Source organism: Eschscholzia californica, unplaced genomic scaffold (assembly GCF_041429995.1).
Source record: "Eschscholzia californica isolate CP2 unplaced genomic scaffold, dmEscCali1.0.p SCAF_3, whole genome shotgun sequence".
NCBI lineage: Eukaryota > Viridiplantae > Streptophyta > Magnoliopsida > Ranunculales > Papaveraceae > Eschscholzia > Eschscholzia californica.
This window is the reverse complement of record NW_028238420.1, coordinates 29,518,655-29,543,304: the sequence shown is the minus strand read 5'-3', so window position 1 is coordinate 29,543,304 and position 24,650 is coordinate 29,518,655. Positions and strand designations below refer to the sequence as shown.

General features: G+C 37.5%; 2 protein-coding genes and 1 pseudogene across 3 annotated transcripts; 1 reads left to right on the top strand and 2 right to left on the bottom strand.

Annotated features, from left to right (window-relative positions):
* The first annotated feature begins 2,012 nt into the window (after positions 1-2,012).
* Positions 2,013-3,527, top strand: LOC147549411 (glucan endo-1,3-beta-glucosidase 12-like). The gene is made up of 3 exons (XM_086672611.1): positions 2,013-2,125; positions 2,376-2,627; positions 3,368-3,527. The coding sequence occupies exons 1-3, from the start codon at positions 2,065-2,067 to the stop codon at positions 3,406-3,408; spliced, it is 354 nt and encodes a 117-aa protein (XP_086528737.1). The 5' UTR covers positions 2,013-2,064; the 3' UTR covers positions 3,409-3,527.
* Positions 3,528-3,816: 289 nt separating this feature from the next.
* Positions 3,817-10,081, bottom strand: LOC147549410 (ABC transporter C family member 3-like; annotated as a pseudogene). Its single transcript, XR_015237547.1, has 10 exons — positions 7,748-10,081; positions 7,461-7,547; positions 6,345-6,986; positions 6,098-6,262; positions 5,625-5,919; positions 5,323-5,516; positions 4,801-5,139; positions 4,548-4,611; positions 4,192-4,431; positions 3,817-4,112 (listed from the first exon to the last, which is right to left on the bottom strand). The product of XR_015237547.1 is annotated as an ABC transporter C family member 3-like (transcript).
* A 1,486-nt stretch (positions 10,082-11,567) lies between these two features.
* On the bottom strand, positions 11,568-17,265 carry LOC147549409 (ABC transporter C family member 3-like). The gene is made up of 10 exons (XM_086671837.1): positions 14,873-17,265; positions 14,580-14,666; positions 13,858-14,499; positions 13,611-13,775; positions 13,199-13,493; positions 12,884-13,098; positions 12,442-12,747; positions 12,209-12,272; positions 11,826-12,065; positions 11,568-11,727 (listed from the first exon to the last, which is right to left on the bottom strand). The coding sequence occupies exons 1-10, from the start codon at positions 17,228-17,230 to the stop codon at positions 11,615-11,617; spliced, it is 4,485 nt and encodes a 1,494-aa protein (XP_086527963.1). The 5' UTR covers positions 17,231-17,265; the 3' UTR covers positions 11,568-11,614.
* Positions 17,266-24,650: the final 7,385 nt, after the last annotated feature.

Sequence of the window (24,650 nt, the reverse complement as noted above, 5' to 3'; positions counted from 1 at the left end):
AACCGTGGGAGGCAGGGAACCATCGCTTGTCTAAGGAGAGCATAACTGACTACAAGTTGCGTTTTTCGACTACCTATGAAAGAGACACGCCTATAATTTGCACTAGGGTTTCGGCTTCTAAAAGCATTACAAGCCTGCACTTTAGTTTATGATCATAAGCTATTTTGCCTCCTTTGTCAAATTCCTATTTGGCTTCCTTTTCTAGTAGGTTTTCATCTCTCAAACGGCTTCTCTTTCTTTCAAAACCTCATTAATGGGTGTTCAATTTTTCTTTTTTGCTTATATTTTTTGTAAAATTAACTCAAAAGTCCTACACCCCACCACTTAATGGTGGACTTCGGCAGAATCTTAGAGGTAACCTTCGTTATGACAAGAACAAGCAACTAATGAAAATAGTAAAGAAAGTAAACAATCACACAAATCAAGACCTACTCCATGGTGAACAATAATAGATCATTTTCACTATCAAAAGTTACAAAGATATCTCCAGGTTTTTAAGTTACAAAGATATCTCCAGGTTTTTAGTTTATAAAGCTCTAACCACACCGACCTTACCACCTCTCTTTGTAATTTTGAAAAATACATGCACACCCATTATAAATAGAAGTCTTGCTTTGCGTGCAACGAAGGTCAGCTCTGCTTCGGCAACCTTCAAGATTAGCTCTGTGTCCGGTACAAAAAATTTATCCCGGGGCCTACGGTCTTGGCGGGCGATTAAACATTGCTCTCAAAGCGGTTTCACCCGTTGCAAACCAAGTCGGATATCTACCCATATCAAGAAACTTTCAACAACCTTGAATTTCAATCTCTCATTACACTCACAACAGTGTTCAACTAAAATTTTATTTCTTTAAAAATACAAGACGCCCTAGTTCACAAGACATCTTTCATCAGAAGAGGGGTTCATTAATAACCTCAATCCCTCCCAGTAAAACTCGAACATGTCTTCAATAATAGAAGGCACACAAGCTTCCATTACAAGCCACAAATCACATGTTATTTACTCTTTGCTTGTCATTTTTTAATGAAAAGAATCAATTGGATCCGGCAAGGTTGGAATTATCCATATTGGTAATCAGATTTTTGTAATTGTTCAAAACAACTTACATTTTTTTTTCTTGCCCAAGAAAATGTTGATTTGGTATTCTCATCGGGTGGCTTTACAAAATCATTACAATGGCAAGATACATCCAAGATGTGATAACCACGATAACTGTCGAAATTAAACTTTTGGAACAAACATTAAAGCCAAACTAAACTACCGGCCAGACCCAAATTCCATAATCCATGGATTCAACCTCCCGTGGGAATAAAACCAAGGACCTCTAGGAATTTTGGAGTTTATGTCAACACTATCTACCACTTGGGCTATCATCACACAAGACATAAATAAATTGTGACTAACAAGTGACAGCTTTGGTATAAAATTAGCGATGCTATTGATATCTGATTTCTATAGCGATCAAACTGATCCCTGATTCAATGTCCATCCCTCTTTTTTCTAGATCTCCAAGTACATCAACGCTGCAAAAATAGTCGGACCGAGATTAAGTTTGTAATTAGGCTCCTTGCTATAGATTAACTGGGAAGAAAAATATATTCCTTCAATCTTTAAAAGAAAAATGCTATTTGGCCCGTAAATGGAGGTCGGCCATTGCCCAAAATCTGATGTGGGCGGCTCCATTGGTCAGGGTCATGCGAGAGAGAAACGCCCAGGCCAATTGGAGCGTCACATCAGATTTTGGGTTGTGGTTTTTCGCGCCAAATAACACTTCTCATCTTTAAAATATAGAAATAGAACATAAATTATTTAAGGAGCTTACTAAGAATTCAAGGAGAATAAAGAAGTAATTGGTTCAAAGATTCAAAGAGAGAGTATTTCTTTAATATAGTTGCCTTAAAGTCCAAGTAACAGATTGTGTATAGACAATTTCATAAAAAAAAAGTGGCCTTATGCACTTCTCTAAATATTCCTTACTTCACATTTAGAGCAATGTCTCTTCCCAATCCAATTGAGTGAACATTAAAAACACCATCACCAAATTAGAAGACACATTTCTATCTATGATGCCAAGGTTAATTCTGATTGTTCTCCTACTGATTATGGCCATTTCACAAAAATCAGGTAATTTGATTTCATCTTACCCATTTCATTTTTTTGTTGTTGATTTGGTCTGAATTTCGACTGATCTAGTAATGAAGTTGATAAGTTACGATAAATCAGTACATTTATCGTACATAGAGGTCGTGTGTCTCAGTAGACAGATCAATGTCGTTCATTGGGATTAACGACCTCTATATCAGAATAAATGTTTCCGCTTATCGTACATTATAAGGAATCGTCTCTTTAACTAAGATAATGATTTTAATAATAGAGGGACAACTTGAAGAATGGTGCATAGTAGATGAGCAAACACCAAAAGAAGTACTTCAAAGGGCACTTGATTGGGCTTGTGGAAGAGGAGGAGCTGATTGTAGGAAGATACAGGTCAACCAGCCTTGTTATCTCCCTAACACTCTCTTCAACCATGCTTCTTATGCTTTTAATAGTTACTTTCAGAAGTTCAAGAAGCAAGGTGCTAGTTGTTACTTCAATTCTGCTGCCATGATAACAGATCTTGATCCAAGTAAGGCTTCTGATCAAAAAATATTTACTTCAAAATTCTCCGCCTCGCCCTTGTGTGGTAGGGGCACGATGTAGATGCATTTGGGTGGTTTTGGGTTAGTTTTCCCCACGCTTATAACTTATAAGTTCACCCCGTGCCTCTTCCGCTACTAATGTGGGATTATCCTAACAATCTTCCCCTCACACATTGGGGTTAACTTCAATAGTCATTGAGCTCAGACTTGTTATATCCCAGGCTTTGATACCAGGGTTGGGTGGTTTTGGGCCTCTCTCACCCCAAAAACTAGCTCAAGAGGTAACTTATAAATTCACTCATGCCCCTTCCACTACCAATCTGGGTTTATCCTAACTGCAGACCCACCACACGACTCTGCTAAAAATGCTGATGAAAGTGCCAGAAGAATTTATGCAATCCTTCAGTGTCAACTTAAGCTTATCGAGACCCACCATAGTCCTTTTGATATATGTCTGTTGGACCTCAGAGAGGCCCTTGCAAGTCGGGGAGGTTCACGTGACTCAATGTCAAACTGTTAAGATCACAATTATCGTACCAATGCGGGTGTCCGTTTCAGCATTGTTGTGGGATCTACCGATCTACTTAGGTGCTGAAGGTCGAAGATAAAGTGTTAATATTTTGTCTAACCTAGACTTAAACAGAGAGTTTCCCGCTCCCAATCTTTTTCTTTTAGCTAATTGTGTATATGCTTATTAATCAGCTCTACTTTTCACCTTTGCTTGCAGGTTATGGCTCATGCAGGTATGAGTACATCCCAGAGAGTTAAAAGATGGAAGATTTTATGTTTATTATTTTTAGGTTATTACCCACTTTGTAAGCTTTGAATCAACATTGAATTCATTTCAATGAGAGCATCATTTCGGAAATATTTGACAATCATTATCTTATTACTAGAACAGCGAAAATGGCTCCTATTATTTCGTAACTAAAAAGAGATAAATTCTCAATTGGCACGAGCGAGAAATGCCGCTTGGAAGTAGAAGGCCCATTGGTCCTGAACTTATGTTCCTAGAGAAGAAATGTCGATATCATGGCAATAAACATTGGCTTCTAACAACCATGTAGACATCGAGCGGATGTAGAACAAAATCACCAATAAATTTATACCAATTGCATGAATCTGATTATTCGAGTGCTCCGTAACAACGCTCAAATTTAATAATCAAGACAATAATGAAAGGAGAAGATGATTAATTACTAGAATGTTTATATATACTTGTTTCTCTTTACTTGAATCACATACCCGAAACAAGTTACAGGTAAATTACCTATATCACAATTCAGATTATTCTAGATGCTTTCGAGGTGCTGACTCAGAACATCTACAACATAGTCGAACTCAAAACCCTAAAGTTCTCTAACTTTCGAAACTAAAACTCGATCTCGAGCTATATTCAGCTACGAGCTTTGAGAACAAGGATGTCTTGTTTTCTAATAATTTGCTTGGGGAATCATATTCCACAGCAAGGCCTGCAGAAAATATATAAAATAAATGTATCATTCGAAAAGAATCTGAATTATCAAGAAGAGACCCAGAAGTCGTACTTACCACGATCTAAGAGTAGGACCATATCACTATCGAGAACAGATGTTATTCTATGGGCAATAGTAATGACTGTAGAGTCCCGGAACTGTTGCCTGAGTGTTAGCTGAATGAGATTATCGGTTGCAGTGTCGACAGATGCAGTAGCTTCGTCGAGAACCAAGACTTTGCTTTTCTTAAGAAGTACTCGTCCTAAACAAACCAGTTGCCTCTGCCCCATACTCCAGTTGTCTCCATTTTCGACAACTAGAAAACCAAACGAAACATTTCTAACTCATCTTGAGACTGATAGAAGTTGGAGATAAAAGTGAAAAATATAAGTATCCTAGACTACTTTTAGGAGGTGGTTTAGAGAATATAACCTGCAGAATCAAGCTTCCCTTCCTTCTTCCTGACCTCGTCGCCGAGTTGACACTTATCTAGAGCCTAAAACAAATATGCACAATCAAGGTAAAAAACAGGATGACTAAACATGAACGAAATTTAAAGGAAATGTTAGGACTCGGAAGCCTGTCAGACAGAACACTTATCAAATAGAGTTGCTTCTCACACTACCCTCAAACATAATCATATATTTGTTTTTAGAAGTTAATTCATATCGTAGATCAAACCCACCTCCCATATCTGGTCATCCGTATACTCTTCGAGAGGATCTAGGTTGCTTCTCACAGTACCCTCAAACATAGTTGGATCCTGCGGAATGATGCTTAATCGGGATCTCAAATCGTGCAGTCCAATGGTGGAGATGTTTATATTGTCTATAAAGATTTGACCCACAGTAGGATCGACAATGCGGAAAAGTGTCTGAATGAGAGTCGATTTACCACTACCTGTTCTCCCAACAATACCAGTTTTCGTGCCTCCACAAAAAGTGCATGATAGCCCTCGCAAAACAAATGGCATATGTGAGGCATAACGCATCCACACACTAACAATCAGTCAGCATAATGGGAACTCGAAAGCATAGTGCTATATAAACTACCACTTGCTACTATATTAAACCAAAATATGTCAGTATAACATAATCCGACTCCAACCATCCAATTTACGACACAAGATATTTCATCAATAGTTTTTTGGCACATTTCGTTTCAGTATAACGACGAATTTGCTTACCTGGAGATCGAAAATACCAACTTCTCCATGTGATGGCCAATCGTTGAGTGGCTTACTTGTTTCTATAGAAAGAGGAGGTTCACTTGGGATGGCGGAGTACTGAAGTATCCTCTCAACAGATATGATTTTGTTCTCAAGATTGCAGAGGTCCCATATGACCCATGCTTGTATCATATTTAGATTAAGTCCATATGTCACTGCTAAGCCCGCAAAACCTTTATAATCGAAGAACGAAATAAAGAGTGAGATTCATGTTCTTCCTCTATATCCATAGACCACAAACTTAACAGTAACCTTCATAACAAATTTCATGTGGTACTTACCAGGGTCAACTACTCCCTTCGGCACAGAAATCAAGAAAACAAGCGAGAACACAAATGTAATGATTGACAACATATCCATGTGAAAGCATAACCACTCCATTGCACCTGCACTATTAAATTTAGGTCGCGAATATGCATCCATCAGCTTCAGGTTTGTTTCTATGAATCTTTGTTCCTGATCAAAGCTTCTTATGGTAGTTGACCCCGACATAGACTCCGCAAAATGTTGTATGACTGGAGCTTTGCATACTCCAACCAAACGGGATAGTTCTCGTGCCGTGGATATGTAATATTGCTGGATAACAACAAAGGTTCTTACATCTATGTTATCACACAACTACGTACGATTTTCATCAATATTATCATAAGGACTGGATAGATAGTATAATACATTGTTTCGAGAGGTCTGAGATAGCAATACTATTTTATTCTTTAAGAAAATAATAGAAAATTTTGAAGGCACCAAAAATCACCTGATACCAAATACCAATAGCAACCACAGGTATAAAAATGATGAAGACCTGCCATGAAACCTGTGACATTACTGCAATGATCCCGAGAAGTTGTATAACAGAGAAGGCAAATGAGCCCATCTGTATGGGAATTCTTGTATCTGCTGCACTTTGATCTGCAGACGCCTGAGTAAGGAATTACTGATTGCATTTAGAAAATGTCAAACTATATATTATGTTAATTATCTAGCTTTTCATTTTCACTCACTCTATTTAATATGCGTCCACTTGGGGTGGAATCAAAGAATGACATCGGAGCTCGGAAAATACATGGATGCATTTTAGTGAAGAGTAGAGTTGCAGTTTTGTATCCAGCCGTTACAAGGAGCAGCGCTCTCACCAGGACACAAATGGAGCTTGCTATGGCCAAAGCAACATATACAAAGATGAGAGTAGAGCCTCCCGTTCGAGGTTTTACATCCTTTGACACGGGGGTAGCCCAAGCCATCCAGTAATTGCTCCCAATTTGAAGGACTTGAAAGAGAACTTGCGCTAGCAATATCAGTGGCACAAGTGCTCCTCCATATGCAGTGGTCATATATTTCCAATACACCGAGAGACCAACTCTTCCTTTCTCCCTCTCTTCTTCTTGAACTAGTTGTCGTTTTTCTCCAGCTAGCTCGTCTGATTTATCATTTTGCGCGTCTTTTTTGTCTACAACTAGCTCAGCATTTCCGAAATCCTCATGTACCACATTCTTTTCTAAACTACCGGGGGTTGTCTCTGTGTCAAAAGCATTTAGAGCCGACAAGGCTTTTTGATGTGCACCCACCAGTTCTATAAAATCTGTTCCTGAACTAAGAATATCGTCATACTTGCCTGATTGGGTAATCCTTCCATCTTTCATAACCTGACAAAAAAAATTGGTTGTAAGAACTATTTGAGTTATCCCACATTGGTTACAGGAGGGTTGGTTATCGGTCAGTTCATAAGAGCGAGACTTCACCTCTTCAGCTAGCTCTTGGGGGTCAAAGAGGCTCAAGACCAATGGGGGGTGAGAAGGGCACGAAAATCGAGATGATCTTACGAACAGTACCAGAGCCCAGGTTTATCAGAGGGTTTCGGGTCTTGTTGAGGAGGGGGAAGATTTACTTCTAGCTCCTAATGTGTAAAGGGGACGGTTGTTGGAATTATTCCACGTTGCGAGAAGGGCCGGTGTTAGTTTATAAATGTGGCTGGAAACATCACCTCTTGAGTTATCTGTTGGGGGCAGAGGGGCCAAAGACCCCTTGGGGAGAACAGACCAAGACCACCCCAACAAGAACTAATCACTAAATGAGATTTTTTAAATCGTACTGAAGAAACAAATGTGTAAGAACTTTACCAAAATAAGATCCGCTGAAGGTAAGAATTCTACTTGATGCGTAACATAAATCACTGTTTTCGATCCCAAAAGACCAACAAGGCACTCCTGCCATGCAAAAGTGTGTTATTCATATAAATGCAAATTTAATAGTCGAAAAAATTGCTTACATACTACCATTTCCAGGGTAAACGATGAAATGAGGTACTTATACCGCAACACTAGAACCGAAGAACCGGGTATTGTATAAACATAGTCGAGAACAATGTATATCGATTTTTTTTTTTTTTTTGAATGTACTGAGTTACCTTAAACAGATGTGTCCCTGTGTGAGCATCCACAGCACTAAAAGGATCATCAAACAGATATATATCAGCATCCTGGTATAGAGCACGAGCAATCTGTATCCTCTGCTTTTGTCCTCCGCTCAGATTAATTCCCCTCTCTCCAATGACAGTCTGATCCCCAAAGGACAATATTTCTAAGTCCTTCCTCAGAGAGCATGCTTCGAGGATCCTCTCATACTTTTCGTGGTCCATATCTTTACCGAACAATATATTATCCTCGATCTTACCACTCAGTATCCATGGAGACTGCGCAACAAAGGCTTTCGTTCCACACAACTTAATGGTACCAGACACCTTGGGCATTTCTCCTAAGATGCAAGAAAGCAAGCTCGACTTTCCCGAGCCAACCATACCACAAACAGCCACTCTCATACCATGGGTCACTTTAAAATTTATATCTTTTAATATTGGAGTAGGAGAAGGGAGATCCCATGAAAAGTTCCCATTACTTACTTCTACTGCAATGTCAGAAGAACTTCTTGGAAGTTTCTCAACTATATTTGGTTCAAGGTCATCAAGTCTGAGAAATGAGGTGATCCTGTCAAGTGAAACTTTAGCTTGAGCAATCATTGAGATTGTGTCAGGGAGATGATAAATAGGCTCTTGTAGTATCCTGAATGTTGCTAGTGCGGAAAGAATTTTTCCCGACTCAAGTGGGATTCCCATGAGCATGCAAGCTCCAAATGTGATCACAGACACAAAGGCTGGAGACCCCCAGAAGACGAAAGTAGTCATGGCTGATGTATAGACGTACTTCCTCAACGACCCTTCTTCAGTCTTCCTGAGATCAATAATCCTAGACAAGAATTTCATTTCCCATCCCTGAAGCTTGAGAATTCTCATGTTCTTTAGAACCTCAGAAGTTGACTTCATTCTTTTATCTTTTGACTCCATCAGTTTCCTTTGGAACTTCTGTTGCATTGAACCCATTGGAACATTTGCTAACATCACAATAACAGTTGCGACAAAAGCGGCAATTGACGCAAGACCGAGGTTTTTATACAAGAGCAACAAGGCTAAACCAACTTGAATTGGTAGCATCCATAGATCATGAATATGCAAACTGAAATCACCAATTCGCTCAGCATCCACCGTCATGATGTTGATAATTTCCCCACTAGAATGACCATGTCTCGACAGGCTTGAAATAGTTAGTCCTTTTTTATAGATAGTCGCAACAAGGGCACCTCTCGCCCGAACCCCAACCTGCCGCAACCTAAAGAACCAATGTATTTGTGCAAGAGACTCAACAAGTTTTGCAATGAAAAATGCAGACACCAAAACGTACCCCTCGCCTTTGTATTGTTCGTGGCCATTAAGGTACTGGACAAAGGAATCAATAAGGTATGGACCGACGTAGGAAGCAAATGTGTATATAATGGCAAGTAAAGCGGTTAGTAAAATTTCTCGCCACACCGAGAAGACTAATGCCTTAACCAAATTGAAAGTTCTTACTTCACTCTCACTGCAATAAGACCCAAGAATATTTCTAAACTTTGGGTAGACACCATTAACACTATCACTAATATCGAGCTCAGGAACATCCTCGAGGTCTAACTGTTTCTTGCTACCAATAGCAAGCAAAGGGCTCATCCAAGAGAAAGTGAGGATACTAAGAAAACCAGCATTCGAGAAAGGAGTTATATTTTCACCATTAATATTCTTCCTTGACTCATTGCCGCCATTACCATTAATACCATTCAAAAGAGGCTCCTGAAGAGGAGCCTCTTCTCTCTCCCTCTTGCCGCAAAATCCGACATAAAATATGAATAAACCAGCAATAACAGAGATAACATCCAGAACCCATAAATGGGTAGGCAAGATTTGTGCAATCCGATAGAAAGCAAAGTCTATAACGAGAAAATAACTACACATGAGGAAGTAAAAACCCCACCAAATCCGAATAAGGATTGGGTATTTCAGCTCACTTGAATGAGAGAATTCAATATGCAAGTAACCAACAACTGCAACCCAAGCAATTGTTCTTATTACTAAATCTAATTGAATGACTAGCTTTTCATCAGACCAAACATTTTTATACCAAAGAAAGTAGTTTAAACCACATAAGATAAGATTAAACAGTGACAAAATCAAACAAGAGAAAAGGGTTGGCTAGTAACACAAAAACCTGGATTGTTTTGAGTTCTGCGAAGGAGTAGCTCTGAATCTCTTGATTGCCCAGTAAATACATAGAGCTAGGAAAAGAAAAAGATGTGAAGAAGCAGAAAACCCATGAAGGGCAATGATGGGTTTAAACAACATTAGCTTAGAATAGTCTGAGAAGAATATCACCATAACTGTCTCCTAAAAAACTTTGACCTTCAAAAAGCTTTTCTGATATCGAGCTAAACTAGAGAGACAGAGAGAGAGAGAGAGAGAGAGTCAGGGGTGTCTTTCTTCATAGCTGTCTGGTGTGCAAGAATGGCTGATAATGGCAGGAGAAAGCATAACAATTATCATTATGGAAGGGTAATCATTATGACATTTTTCACCACATTGCACTTCTTATATTCTCACATGAGATTTGCTAGTACCTAACTGTGTCGATCACTATACGAGTATACGTACGGAAATTCCACTTTCTTTATGAGTTTAAATATAACAGTATATGATCATCAAGACACAAAAAATAATTATAATGAAAAAACTACCTCTAGTCATGCTAGAAAAATTATTATTATTTTCTCATAGAATATAAGAACAGAGAGTATATAGGGATGACAGATGAGAACAAGATCTCTAAGAGGAGTGGTTGGTCACTTGGACTGTTGCAGACCACTTTGATTTGTTTAGTTGCAGGTAGGTTTATAAATAAATGTCATGCCAAGACTGAGAAATAAAATAGTAAAATAACACGACTTGCGCTTTCGAAAGTAACTTGTCTGGTGGAGTCTACCAGACTGCTTTTCATTCGTGCAGAATTACAAATGCTGGTCAATTTTAAAAAAATTATTCTAAAGTTAGTTCCCATTTATCACTCCAATGGTGACCAACTCGCTCATTTGTTCTATATTTTGACTAGTAAATCGTTTTATCTCTTGATTAGGAATTTCGTTTGTCAAATTTTTTGATGACTTTGTAGTTTGAATTCCAAATTAGTGAAGTTTTTTTTTCTATTTTGTGGTTATATAGTTAATCCGAACCTTGATCTCTCGATCTGGGGATGACAAAAAAAACAATCCTTAAATCCAATTTCAATTTGGGTATGAAACACCCAAAACCTGAATCTCATTTGGGGGTATTGTAAGTACACTTCATTAAAAGAAATTGACTAAAAGGGTGTATGCATGGTCATCCTTGGCGGATCATTTGGTAAATTAGTCATTTTTGGGGGGCAAAAATAGAATTAACCCAATAAAAGTTTGCAAACTCTGGATCAAGCAAGAGCAAAAAGCTCATTCTTTGCTTGTGAAAAATCAAAATATACAAACCCAATCCCAGATAAAATGTGAGGGTAGTCCAGCAAAACTTTGGTGGGTAAAAGAAAATCACACGAGCTTGCTCAAATCAGGAAAAGAAAATCGCACGATCGGATAATTAATCACTAAATACTCTTCCAATAATAACTAAACTGTTGATGCATTACAATATAAAGATGTTAATCACAAATGCAAAAAAAGAAAAGAAAAATGTTATGTCTAATGTTCTTAACCGTTCCGGTGGAGAAATGGAAGCCGTAAATGCTCAGAACAGAAGCGCTTTCTCTGCTGAGCTTCGTCATAATTTTGGTTACTCAAGGCATAATATAGAACGTCTAACACAAAGCGTAACTCATTTTATCATCATTATCAAGTTAAGTCTAATACCTTTCAGAATTCAAAGATCTGCCTAGCTTTCAAAACTTGAACTTGATCTCGAGCTATATTCTGCTACAAGCTTTGAGAACAAGGATGTCTTATTTTCCAACAACTTTCTTGGAGAATCATATTCCACAGCAAGGCCTACATAAGAGATGAACGCAAAAAAAAAAAAAAATCACTCGACGAGAATCTAGAAACGAACTAACATTAAGAAGAGAAGAAACAAAAGTAACACTCACCATTATCTAAGAGTAGGACCATATCACTATCGAGAACGGACGTTATTCTATGAGCGATTGTAATGACTGTAGAGTCACAGAACTGTTGTCTTAGTGTTTGCTGAATCAAGTTATCAGTGGCAGTGTCGACAGATGCAGTAGCTTCATCAAGAACCAAGACTTTGCTCTTTTTTAGAAGTACTCGTCCTAGACAAACCAGTTGCCTCTGCCCCACACTCCAGTTCTCTCCATTTTCAACAACTGAAAAAACCAAATAAACATTTCTAACTTATCTTGGCACTAATAGAAGTAGGAGACGAAATGAAAAAAGTAGAAGCATATATAGATGTGAATTCTACACTATATTAGTAATGAGAAAGTGAATTTTATTTCGAGAATATAACCTGCAGAGTCAAGCTTCCCTTCTTTCCTCCTTACTTCATCACCAAGTTGACACTTATCTAGGGCCTAAAATCAGATTTTCATCTTTCAGCAACAATTTTTTGTAGAATCATTGAAGGTCATTTAGGACAATCACTAAACATTGAAGTGGGGTACCGACAAAATAAGAGCATTATATTCTTTGAATGAATTGTGTTTCATTAATTGAATATTTCATGTCGTAGATCAAACTTACCTCCCAAATCTGTTCATCAGTGTACTCTTCAAGGGGATCTAGGTTGCTTCGCACAGTACCCTCAAACATAGTTGGATCCTGCGGAATGATGCTTAATCGAGATCGTAAATCGTGCAATCCAATGGTGGAGATGTTTACATTATCTATAAGAATTTGGCCCACAGTAGGCTCAACAATGCGGAAAAGTGTCTGAATAAGAGTTGATTTACCACTGCCTGTTCTCCCTACAATACCAGTTTTTGCGCCTCCACGGAAAGTGCATGTAAGACCTCTCAACACAAATGGCATGTGAGAGGCATAACGAACCTACATCCACATGAACAATGATACAGAAAGTTAACATATGCCAAAATCATATAAACCAACTCGGAAAATCCAACCATCTTATTTACGATATAAGATATTTCATCAATATTTGCCTTTCGGCACAAATTTTGCTTACCTGCAGATCGTAAACACCAACTTCCCCATGTGATGGCCAGTTATCGAGTGGCTTAGTTGCTTCTATAGAAAGAGGTGGTTCACTTGGGATGGATGAGTATTGAAATATCCTCTCAACAGATATAATTTTATTCTCAAGATTGCAGAGGTTCCATATGACCCATGCTTGTAGCATATTCAAGTTAAGCCCATATGTCACTGCTAGGCCCGCAATACCTATATAATAGAAGATCAAAAGAAATAGTGAGATTCATGTGTCAACATCCATAATAGCAAATTGAAATGTAATTTTCAGAAAGATTTCAGTGGTAGTTACCAGGGTCGATTAGTCCCTTTGGCACAGAAATCAAGAAAACAAGTGAGAATGCAAATGTTATGGATGACAACATATCCAAGCGAAAGCATAACCACTCCATTGCACCAGCAGAATAAAATTTAGGTCGCGAATATGCATCCATCAGCTTCAGATTGGTTTCCATGAATCTTGGTTCTTGATCAAAACTCCTGATGGTAGTTGATCCCGATATAGTCTCGGCAAAATGTTGAATAACTGGAGCTTTACATACTCCAACTAGTCGAGACAGTTCTCGTGCCGTCGGTATATAATATTGCTGGAGAACAAGCATTATTACTTATATGAGCATGCACTGGAAGTATGTAGAGTAACGCCAGATATTCTTTTGGAAAGTAATAATAGAAACAAAAACTACGAAGGCTCAAGCGATCACCTGATACCAAATGCAGATGGAAATTACAGGTATGAAAATGATGAAGACCATCCATGACACCTGTGACATCACTGCGATAATCCCGACGAGTTGTATGATAGAGAAGGCAAATGAGGCAATTTGGGATGGAATATTCATATCCACCGCACTTTGATCTGTAGAAGCCTGAAAACGGAAGTACGGGGTGGGATCAAAGAACTGAAGAACAATATTGAGTTCGCCATAAAAAATGTATATTTTCACTCACTCTATTTAATATCCGTCCACTTGGGGTGGAATCAAAGAATGACATTGGAGCTCGAAAAATACATGAATGCATTTTAGTGAAGAGTAGAGTTGCAGTTTTGTAACCAGCCGTTGCATGGAGCAGCGCTCTCACAAAGACACAAATGGAGCTTGCTATGGCCAAAGCAACATATACAAAGATGAGAGTAGAGCCCTCCACCGGAGGTTTTACATCCTTTGACACGGGGGTAGCCCAAGCCATCCAGTAATTGCTCCCAATTTGAAGGACTTGAAAAAGAAGTTGTGCTAACAATATTAATGGCACAAGTGCTCCTCCGTATGCGGTGGTTATATATTTCCAATATACCCAGAAACCAACTCTTCCTTTCTCTCTCTCTTCTTCTTGAACCAGCTGCCCTTTTGCTCCAGATATCTCAGCTTCTTTACCATTTTGCTCTTCTTCTTTGTCTACAATTTGCTTCAAAGTACCGACATCATCATGTACCTCGTTTCTTTTTAAATTGTCAGGCGCTGACCCTGGCTCAAAAGCATCTAACGCCGACAAGGCATTTTGGTGTGCACCCACTAATTCCATAAAATCTGTTCCTGAACTAAGAATATCATTGTACTTGCCAGATTGGGTAATCTTTCCATCTTTCATTACCTAACAAAAAAAATAGCTGTAAGAACTTTACCAGAATAAGATTCTTTATATCTAAAGGAAAAAAAAGGTCACAACTTTACCAGAATAAGATCTGCAGAAGGTAAGAATTCTACTTGATGAGTAACATAAATCACTGTTTTTGAACCCAAAAGGCCGAGGAGACATTCCTGTCATTCAGAAATTTGTTAGTCATATAAATGTACATTTAGTAGTTGAGAACAATTACCTGCAGCAACTTCAAGGATCCATGAAAATATCTTATAGTAATGTAGAAATCTGTGCAGGTTGAAGTATCCGACACTAAAAGGATACTTCAACAGATGTGGAAATCCAAAAATCTTAGAAGTTAGAACAGGAATAAAGCGTTAGATACCTTAAACAAATGTGTCCCTGTGTGAGCATCAACAGCACTAAAAGGATCATCGAAGAGATATATATCAGCATCCTGGTATAAAGCACGAGCAATCTGTATCCTTTGCTTTTGTCCTCCGCTCAGATTAATTCCCCTCTCTCCAATGACAGTCTGATCCCCGAAGGACAATATTTCTAAGTCCTTCCTCAAAGAACATGCTTCAAGTACCCTCTCGTACTTTTCTCTGTCCATATTCTTACCAAACAATATATTATCCTCGATTTTTCCACTCTGTATCCATGGCGACTGAGCAACAAAGGCCTTTGTTCCACACAACTTAATGGTCCCAGACATCTTTGGTACTTCCCCTAAGATGCAAGAAAGCAAGCTCGACTTTCCCGAGCCAACTGTACCACAAACTGCCACCCTCATACCATGGTTCACTTGAAAATTTATATCTTTCAATGTAGGAGTAGGGGAAGAGATATCCCAAGAGAAATTCCCATCCCTTACTTCTATTGCAATTTTAGAAGTACTGCTTCGATGTCTTTCAATTATATCTGACTCAAGGTCACCGAGTCTGAGGAATGATGCAATCCTGTCAAGTGAAACTTTAGTTTGAGCTACCATGGAAATCGTGTCAGGGAGATTGTAAATAGGCTCTTGCAGTATCCTAAATGTTGCTAATGCGGACAGAATTTTTCCCGACTCAAGTGGGATGCCCATGAGCATACAAGCTCCAAATGTGACCACAGACACAAATGTAGGAGCCCCCCAGAAGACGAAAGTAGTCATGGCTGATGTATAGACGTACTTTCTCAACCACCCTTCTTCGTTCTTCCTGAGATCAATAATCTTAGACAAGAATTTCATTTCCCATCCCTGAAGCTTGAGAATTCTCATATTCCTCAAAATCTCAGATGTTGACTTCATTCTTTCATCTTTCGACTCCATCAATTTACCTTGGAACTTCTCCTGCAATGAACCTAATGGAACATTTGCCAACATCACAATAACAGTGGCAACAAAAGCGGCAATTGAAGCAAGGCCAAGATTCTTATACAATATCAACAAGGCCAAACCAACTTGAATGGGCACCATCCATATATCATGCATATACCAACTGAAATCACCAATTCTCTCAGCATCGACAGTCATGAAGTTGATAATTTCCCCACTAGAGTGTCCCTGTCTCGATTGGCTTGAAAGGGTTAGACCCTTCTTATAGATGGTTGCGACTAGGGAAGCTCTTGCCCTGATACCAACCTGCTGCAACTTGAAAAACCAGTGCCTCTGTGCAAGACACTCAACAAGCTTTGCAATGAAGAAGGCAGACACCAAAACGTACCCCTCATTGTCGAATTCTTCATAGCCATTAAGGTACTGAACGAAGGAATCAATAAGGTATGGACCGACATAAGAAGCAAGCGTGTATATAATTGCAAGTAAAGATGTTAATAAAATTTCTCGCCACACCGAAAAGACTAATGCCTTGACCAAATCGAGAGTTCGCACTTCACGGTCACCGGAATAAGACCTAAGTTCATTTTTGAAATTCGGGTAGACACCATTAACACTATCACCAATGTCAAGCTCAGGAACATCCTCGAGGTCTAACTGTTTCTTGTAACCAATAGCAAGCAAAGGGCTCATCCAAGAGAAAGTGAGGATACTAAGAAAACCAGCATTTGAGAAAGGAGTTATCTTTTCACCATTAATATTCTTCCTTGACTCATTGCTACCATTACCATTAATACCATTCAAAAGAGGCTCCTGAAGAGGAGCCTCTTCTCTCTCCCTCTTGCCGCAAAATCCGACATAAAATATGAATAAACCAGCAATAACAGAGATAACATCCAGAACCCATAAATGTGTTGGCAAGATTTGTTCTTTCCGATAGAGTACGAAGTCTACAACGAGAAAATAGCTACACATGAGGAAGTAAAATCCCCACCAAATCCTAAGGAGAATTGGGTATTTCAGCTCACTTGAATGAGAGAATTCGATATGCAAGTAAGAAACAACTGCAACCCATGCAAGTGTTCTTATTACTAAATCTAATTGAATCACAAGCTTTTCATCAGACCAAACATTTGTATACCAAAGAAAGTAATTTAAACCACATAAGATAAGATTAAACAGTGACAAAATCAAACAAGAGAAAAGGGTTGGCTTGTAATACAAAAACCTTAATTGTTTAAAGTTCTGTAAAGGGGTAGCTTTGAATCTCTTGATTGCCCAATAAATACATAAAGCTAGAAAGAGAAAAAGATGTAAAGAAGCAGAAAACCCATGAAGGACAATGGGTTTAAAGAACATTAGGTTAGAATAGTCTGAGAAGAGCATAATCACCATATCTGTCTTTGCAAAAACACCCATATTTGTGAAGCTCTTGTGATATGGTGCAACTTAGAGATATATATAAATTTGATCATAACCCAAGTTAAATAAAAAGTTCAATTTATAGACACAGGAAGAGAGAGAGAGTCAGGAGGGCTTTATCAGCAGTTTCTTGGGTGCCTTGGTGGGCAAGATTGGCTGAAAACGAAGGAAGAACGCCAAAAGGCAGAGGAGGAAAAACCAGACAAAAAAGTTGGCAATCCTCCTCAAGTCCTCAACTTGGGTGGGATTATTTTGAAAGAAATTCCTCCCCTTTCCCCTTCCCATTTTCAACTTCAATCCAATCTGTTTGTTGTGAGAGATCTCAAACTGTCACAAAATAAAAACAGATCCTTTGACCCAGCAGTCAACTGTGATCATTATTATCACACAAAGATTGTAAGTATCAAATTTAGGTTTTTTTGCGTTTGTCCCCAACTTGCAAGGGTTTCTTACATTCTTTTGGGCAGTTTTCTTCATTAGGGATGGCATTGAATGAACGGGAGAATATACTTTGTTCCATGTTTTGCAAAAGAAGAAAAATTTATCAAGGATACAACATTTAATGGCAAAAAAACTAAAATGTCTTCCAAACACCTCTTTATTTTCATTTCTTTTTTTGAGAAACTTTCTTCTCATGTCATTAGCTAAGGGTCGTCCGTTGGATCTTCTTATCTTCATCTCTCTCTCTCTCCTCTCCTCTTTCCCTAAAACAACTATCTATACGTAGATCGTAGTCGACTTCAAAAAAAAAAAAAAAAACTATCTATACTTTCTTTTTAAGCTTGTCCAAATAAGTAAAAGTGGAAAATTTAGTAAATTAAGGTTCTATTCATGAATTTGTTTAGTAAACTATTTTTAAATACATTATAATTTTCATTGAATATATCTAAAAATAAATAATGTCTATTGAGTAACTTCACACATCCCTTATTATCAATGCACACAATAAGATAAGAGGGTTTTGAAACTGATATGAGTTTTAGGTAACAATTAAACAATAAGACATAATATTTGGTAAAAAAGATCAAAACATTATTGTCGTTTTCATATTATATACAGGTCTTAAACAAACTAAATTAACCATTCTAAATAACAATATTTTTATATTGTTGTTGAAATTTAAAAAAAGCATTTTGGTCAAAGTTCCTCTAAGAATATGTTTTTAGAAAAAACGGATAATTAAGTTAAGTCTTTTCTCCTTTGCTCTCTTGGTATTTTGAAGCAATTTTGAAAGGAATTAGTTTTTTGTCTCCCATTAAATCGAATTTGAATTTTTCTTGTTTGTAATTTTTATTTTTTAATTTCATTTTATTTTTATCTTCGTGAGATAAAACCGTACTTGTCTAGGTTTGCACTACACAGATCTGTGCACTTGCAGCTATTTTTATCACAAGGTACGAGTTTGTTTTTCCTATTATTTAACCTATTTTAAATTTGAATCAATTAGAACCGGACAAAGAGAACCCAGTATCACATTTTTCCAAATTCAACCAGGTCAAAATCCACGAAGCAGTCACGTATAACGGGTATTACTCTAATTCTTATGAACATTCTTGGACATGTTTAACTAAATGAAAGTTGAAGGAGTAGCATAAAAAATATCATCTTCCTAGAAAAAATGCAAGTGAAAATGGTTTCACGACCCACGAGTTCCCTCTTGCACTTGCAAAAAAAAAGAAACAAAGCTCCCTCATGTTTTATAGCGAGGATGATATTGTACACTAAGGAGTAAGATTAGTAACAGGAAATCATCCACTCGTTCAGGAAGATGAAAGGAGGTACTGGGTATTTTGGCCTCAAGCTTGACATGTCGAAAGCATATGATAAGATAGAATAGGCGTTCCTGATAGACATTATGAGGAAACTAGGATTCTCGGATTACTGGATCGGCATGGTTTCAGCCTGTATCTCCACATCGTCAATGGCTGTTCTCATTAGCGGGTGTCCTAGTCCTACCTTCTATCCCACCAGGCGCATTTGCCAAGGAGACCCCCTTTGTCCTTTTTTATGCACCCTTGCTATGGAAGGTCTGAGTAGAGTTCTCTTATCTGATCTAGATAACGAGCACTTTATAGGTTTCCCCACCAATAACCCTGAGATGACCATCTCGTACCTGTTGTTCGCTGAACATTGCATAATCTTTGACAAAAGCTCTTTGGGTAACATTCATAATCTCAAACACATCCTCAATCTCTTCTGCTCCGCCTCAGGTCAAATGATCAATTACGTTAAATCAAACATTTTTTTCTCTAAGAATTTTCACCCGAAATTTAAACGTATCATTATGAGAATCTCAAAGTTAGAAACGGGTCCGCTTCTGAAAATACTTGGGGGCTCAACTTTTTATAGGTGTGCATAAAACGAAGGTTTTCAATAACCTCCTGGACCAGATTAACTTACAACTATCTAAGTGGCATAACTCGTTTCTTTCCCAAGCTGGGCGAACAGTGGTGATCTTTGATGTAGCCTCAGGTGTTCCGCGATACCAGATGCAATGCTTTGCCATTCCGAAAGGTATACGCAAGAGCATAGTGACTTTACAAAAACCCTTCTGGTGGGGAAAATCTAAAGGTGTATGTACCAAATCTTGGTCATATATCTGTCTTCCGAAAAAGTTAGGTGAATTAGGAATTCACCACCCCCATCTCGACAACACAACTATTCTTAGTAAATTGGCTTGGAGACTCAAGACGGAACCGGAGGCAATCTGGGTTAAATTCCTCAAAGCCAAATATTTCCATAATACCGATCTTCCAGGTTCGGCTAAAACTCATCATTCGTGAAACTGAAAAGTGATCAGAAAACATTATGATATTATCAATAATCTTACTACATGGGAAGTGCACTCGGGAGAGCAAATACATGGAAGGATCATTTGATCCTTGGTACTCAAGGCCCACTTACTAATAATACAAATATGAAACTCTCAACGGTCTCTGGACTGATTAGCAACAACCAATGATGTGGTGAGATCCTTAGTGCAACATTCGATAATTCCACGTGTAATCTGATCAAGGCCATTCCCTTTCTTAATGAGGGCTCCGACCAGATAAAATGGGCTTTAACTCAATCTCGTGTTTCTCGGTTAAATCCATGTATCAACATCTTAGCATGAACCATAATCCTCAGCCTCCACCCTCCATCAACTGGAATTTCATTTGGTCCATCCCTACGATCTCCTGTATTCATCTCTTTCTCTGGAAGTGTTGTTGTGGAGCTCATCTAGTTCGCCAGCGGATTGGAAAATTAGTGGGAAATCTCTACACTTGTCTGAACTGTAATGATATTGAAACTATAGAACATGCACTACTTCACTGTCATTTTGCTAAAAGAGTTTGGTTCCACTTTAACATTTTATTTACCAATATCCAATTCATAATCGGATGGATCCTCTCCTGGCAGGACCTGTCACAAACTAGTTATACCTCCGATAATATTCACTTTGTTACTATTCTATGGCATATATGGAAGGCCAGATGTGACCACTGTTTCCAACATAATATTAATACGACTAATACAGTCATAAAACAAATTATGGCATTTCCAAAAATAAGTGTAATGGAGAAGCAAACATTAATTAAAAAAACAGGAAAATGGCAACCCCCAAATTTACCCTTTATAAAAATGAATGTAGATGCGTCATGCACATATATTAGTACTAACATTGGTATCAGTTTAATTACTCATAATCATCAGTCAAAATTCATGGAAGCTAAAGTGCAAACGGATCGAGCAAGAACCACTGAGGAAAGTAAGGCTATAGCCATTCTAAAGCGCATCAAATGAGCAGAGGAATACAATTACAAAGATATCATCATTGAAAGCGAAAATCTCAATCTCATACAACATCTGAAGAACCCAAGGCATAACATTCAGTGGCAATTGATGATCCATATGCGTCAAATAAAGGAAATCAGGAAAAAGTTTGAAAATGTCAGGCTCAACCATATAAATCGCAATATAAACACTCAAGCGGACAAGCTGGCGAAATGGGTGAGGAATAAAAATAGATCTAAACTCTGGAGATATGTTCCTAATTATCTGTCAAATATGTATTGAAATCTTACTATTGTGACTTAATGAAATGAACTTTCAACAAAAAAAGGAGTAAGATTGGTGTATCGTGAAAAGCTAAAAACCTATTTGGACACTTATAATGTGTATAAATCACTTTTATGAAATTATTTTCCTCAACAATGTTGTTTGACCGGACGAAAATGCCTGAATAGTCCGACGGGCCAATTTAATGTATGATGTCAACATGACGTAACTATATGATGTCGGCATTTTATGATCACTTTTGAAATATTTTAAAATTATTGTGCCCTAATCAAAACAAATCAAATTTAGGGAAGTAGATCGAATTTGAAAAGTGAAATCTAAACTGAGTCAGATCAAATGAAAAAAAATACCACCTAAGACGATGTCACGTCATCTAACGGTAAAATGAATCCTATTATTTCTGTAGTCAAGTACACTATGAAGACATATGTTCAAAAAATTAACTTGTTTACATGGAAATGACGATAATCAAACATTTGCCTATTTCTTGATGAAATATTTAACGTTATCGATTTTTACCACAGGTACAAATGTTTGTCGGAAAATGTTAAGACTTGAGGAGGAACAATTATGAATATAGCGGCGAAACCTAAATCTTTCATGGTATCGGGGCCTAAAAGACTCTAACAAGTACAATTTCGATCATATTTAGCTTCCGCTCAACAGGCGGCGGTAAGCATCTCCTTTTTCAGAAAATGTTAATTGTATTAGTTTTTATTTCTTTCATAAGCAATTTGGAGTGGAAAAAGGTGCAAGAATAGAGGGAGGATGAAGTTGTTTCATCATGGTATTAACTTCTCTTGTTCAAACTTGGCTTCATGGATTATCAAATCAAAAGAGAAGTCTAAATTAGATTTGGGAATAAATCTCAAATATGAGATTATTGAGAAAGAGAAGATCAATAGTGTTTATAATTCATTACAGTAATTGTTTGATTTGATTAGAACCGTGATGAAAAAAAAGACAGAACACCAAAAAGAAGATTGAACAACATCTCCATCAAGAGGATAACATCACTCAACAACCTTTGTTTTGTTCATAGTTCCTACATATTTTTAAGTATAGTAAAGTTTAAGACCTTTAGAGTCTTCCTATTTGTGATCTTTATGATCTTTTCATTTTGTTACCTTTATGGTCTTTTCATTTTGTTCTTGCAATGTTGTGTTCTAAACTTTTGTAAATCTTGTATGTAATTTACTTTTATAAGTCTCATGTTGTACTCAAACTCAAAACTCTCACAACAATGTAAAATGTAGTGGATTTAGTTCTTACATTATGAATGAAAGTTCTGTTTTAACTCAAAATTTTTTTATGAATATAATGCTTTAAGAGAATGCTTAACTTGTTTCAAAGAAAGGTTTAAAAGACCATCTTATTTAAAAAACCAAGGACACTCGTATTATTAAAAAAAAAAACAAAGATGCCCATATTCTGATATGTTTCTCTGTCAAATTCTTTAATAATCCAATTATTTATTAACTAAATGAGGATTTTTGCCTTATAGAAGAAATCAACCATGTTGAGAATAGAAAACTATAATATCTCATGTTGTGATATACTTGTCGGAACAGACGGCCTTGAGAAGCGAGAATTATAATATATTTTCTTGTGATATACCCGATAGATTCTTTTCATTTTATAATATTATTTAGAGTCAGTTTCGATTTAGTTCTTAATTTATGACAAATTAGAAAGTGTGACTTTCGTGTTTGTCAAACATCATAATTTGGCTCTCAAGATCATGATTCTGTTAGCTAAAACTTAACTGTTGATGTTTTTTTTTTTTTTTTTTTGCATTTGTTTTAAAATTATTTCTCTGTTATTCTTTCTCTCCCCCCACTAGCTAACAGTGGTCATGGGAAGAAAGAGTTGGAGAAGATGAAAATGGTGTTATTGATGGTGAGAGAAAAAGAAGAGGGAGTAGAGAAAAAAATTTGTTGGAGGTCTTTGGCAATAGGCGCCTAGTCGTTGCCGGCGGCCCTTTTTGACAATCAACTCCGACGAGTGTGAGGAAAGAACAGACAAGATAGATTTTTTTGGAAAAAGAAAAGAAAAAATAGACGGTAAAATTTGACTAACAAAATCATGATATTGAAGCCCAAATTAAAATAGTAGACATTATAAGGACCAAAATATACAATTATTGTCAGCACTTGATTGCTCAAGTGGTTTAAATTGTCGACATAAACTCCAAAAATCCTTGGAGGTCCCGGGTTCAATCACTAGAGGAGGTGGAATCCTTGGGTTATTGATTTTGGGTTATAAGGGTATAAATATTGTAGTTGGGCTTTATGCCATAGTTTAGTTGGGCTTTAGGCTTGTTCTTGTTAAAATTTGGTGGTTATCGTGCTTATCACATCTTTGATGTAACAATGCCGTTCTAATGACTATTATACGTTGTAGTCAATTTCCAAAATAAATAAAATGCATACAATTATTTACAAAGTGGACACAAAACTGGAATTAGTTGATATCGTTTACTTTCATTTGTCTGGCAGATTCATTAGAATATACTAATGAGACTGCTTGAAGTCTGTGTTGAGTGAACCACAATTATTCACAGAGTAGAGGCTAAATTGGAATTATTTCTTAGTAATTACTTTCCAAGATGTCTTTTTCCTAATGAGGCCAAGATTTTGGACTTTTCATGCATCCTTTCTTTTTTGATTTGTAATTGAGTTTGTCTTCTCTCGTATTCACATATAAATAAGTCACGACTATGGGGGAATAAAAAAAAGTTCCGGGGAATAATAACAATTCTTCAGGAATAAAGATTTTAGGCAATAATATTGACTCAGGGGCATAAATTTTTTAGTCCAAAAGTTGACTTGATCAAACATTGCCCCCTAATCTTCATCTTCTCTCTCCCTCCCCCCCTCTCTCTTATTGCTATCCTATTGCTCTCCCACTCTCTCTTGTTCTTTTCTTCTTTCCCTCGTCTTCTCTTAGTCTCTCTTTGATAACTCATTGTATATATCTTACTATCTCTCTCTATTGCTCTCACTATCTATGTCTCTCGATCTCCCACTGCTTCTCTCTCAATCTCTACCATTCCTCAATCGATCTCTCATTGTTTCTCTCCCTCTCTCACACATAAACTACTTCGGCAGTGTTCCCTTCATCGGAACCTGACATCAAGGAGGGTTTCTGGTGAAACCCTCCTCGAGGATTTTGTGGCCATGACCATTTTGTGCCCACAAAACGTTTCGTGGCACTAAGTCTAAGAGAGAGAGGGAGAGAGAGACTGCGAGAAAGAGAGATAAAAACTGCGGGAGAGATATAGATAGTGAGAGAGAGATATGTCTACAACGAGAGAAATAATGAGAGTAAAACGTTTCGTGGCACTAAGTCTAAG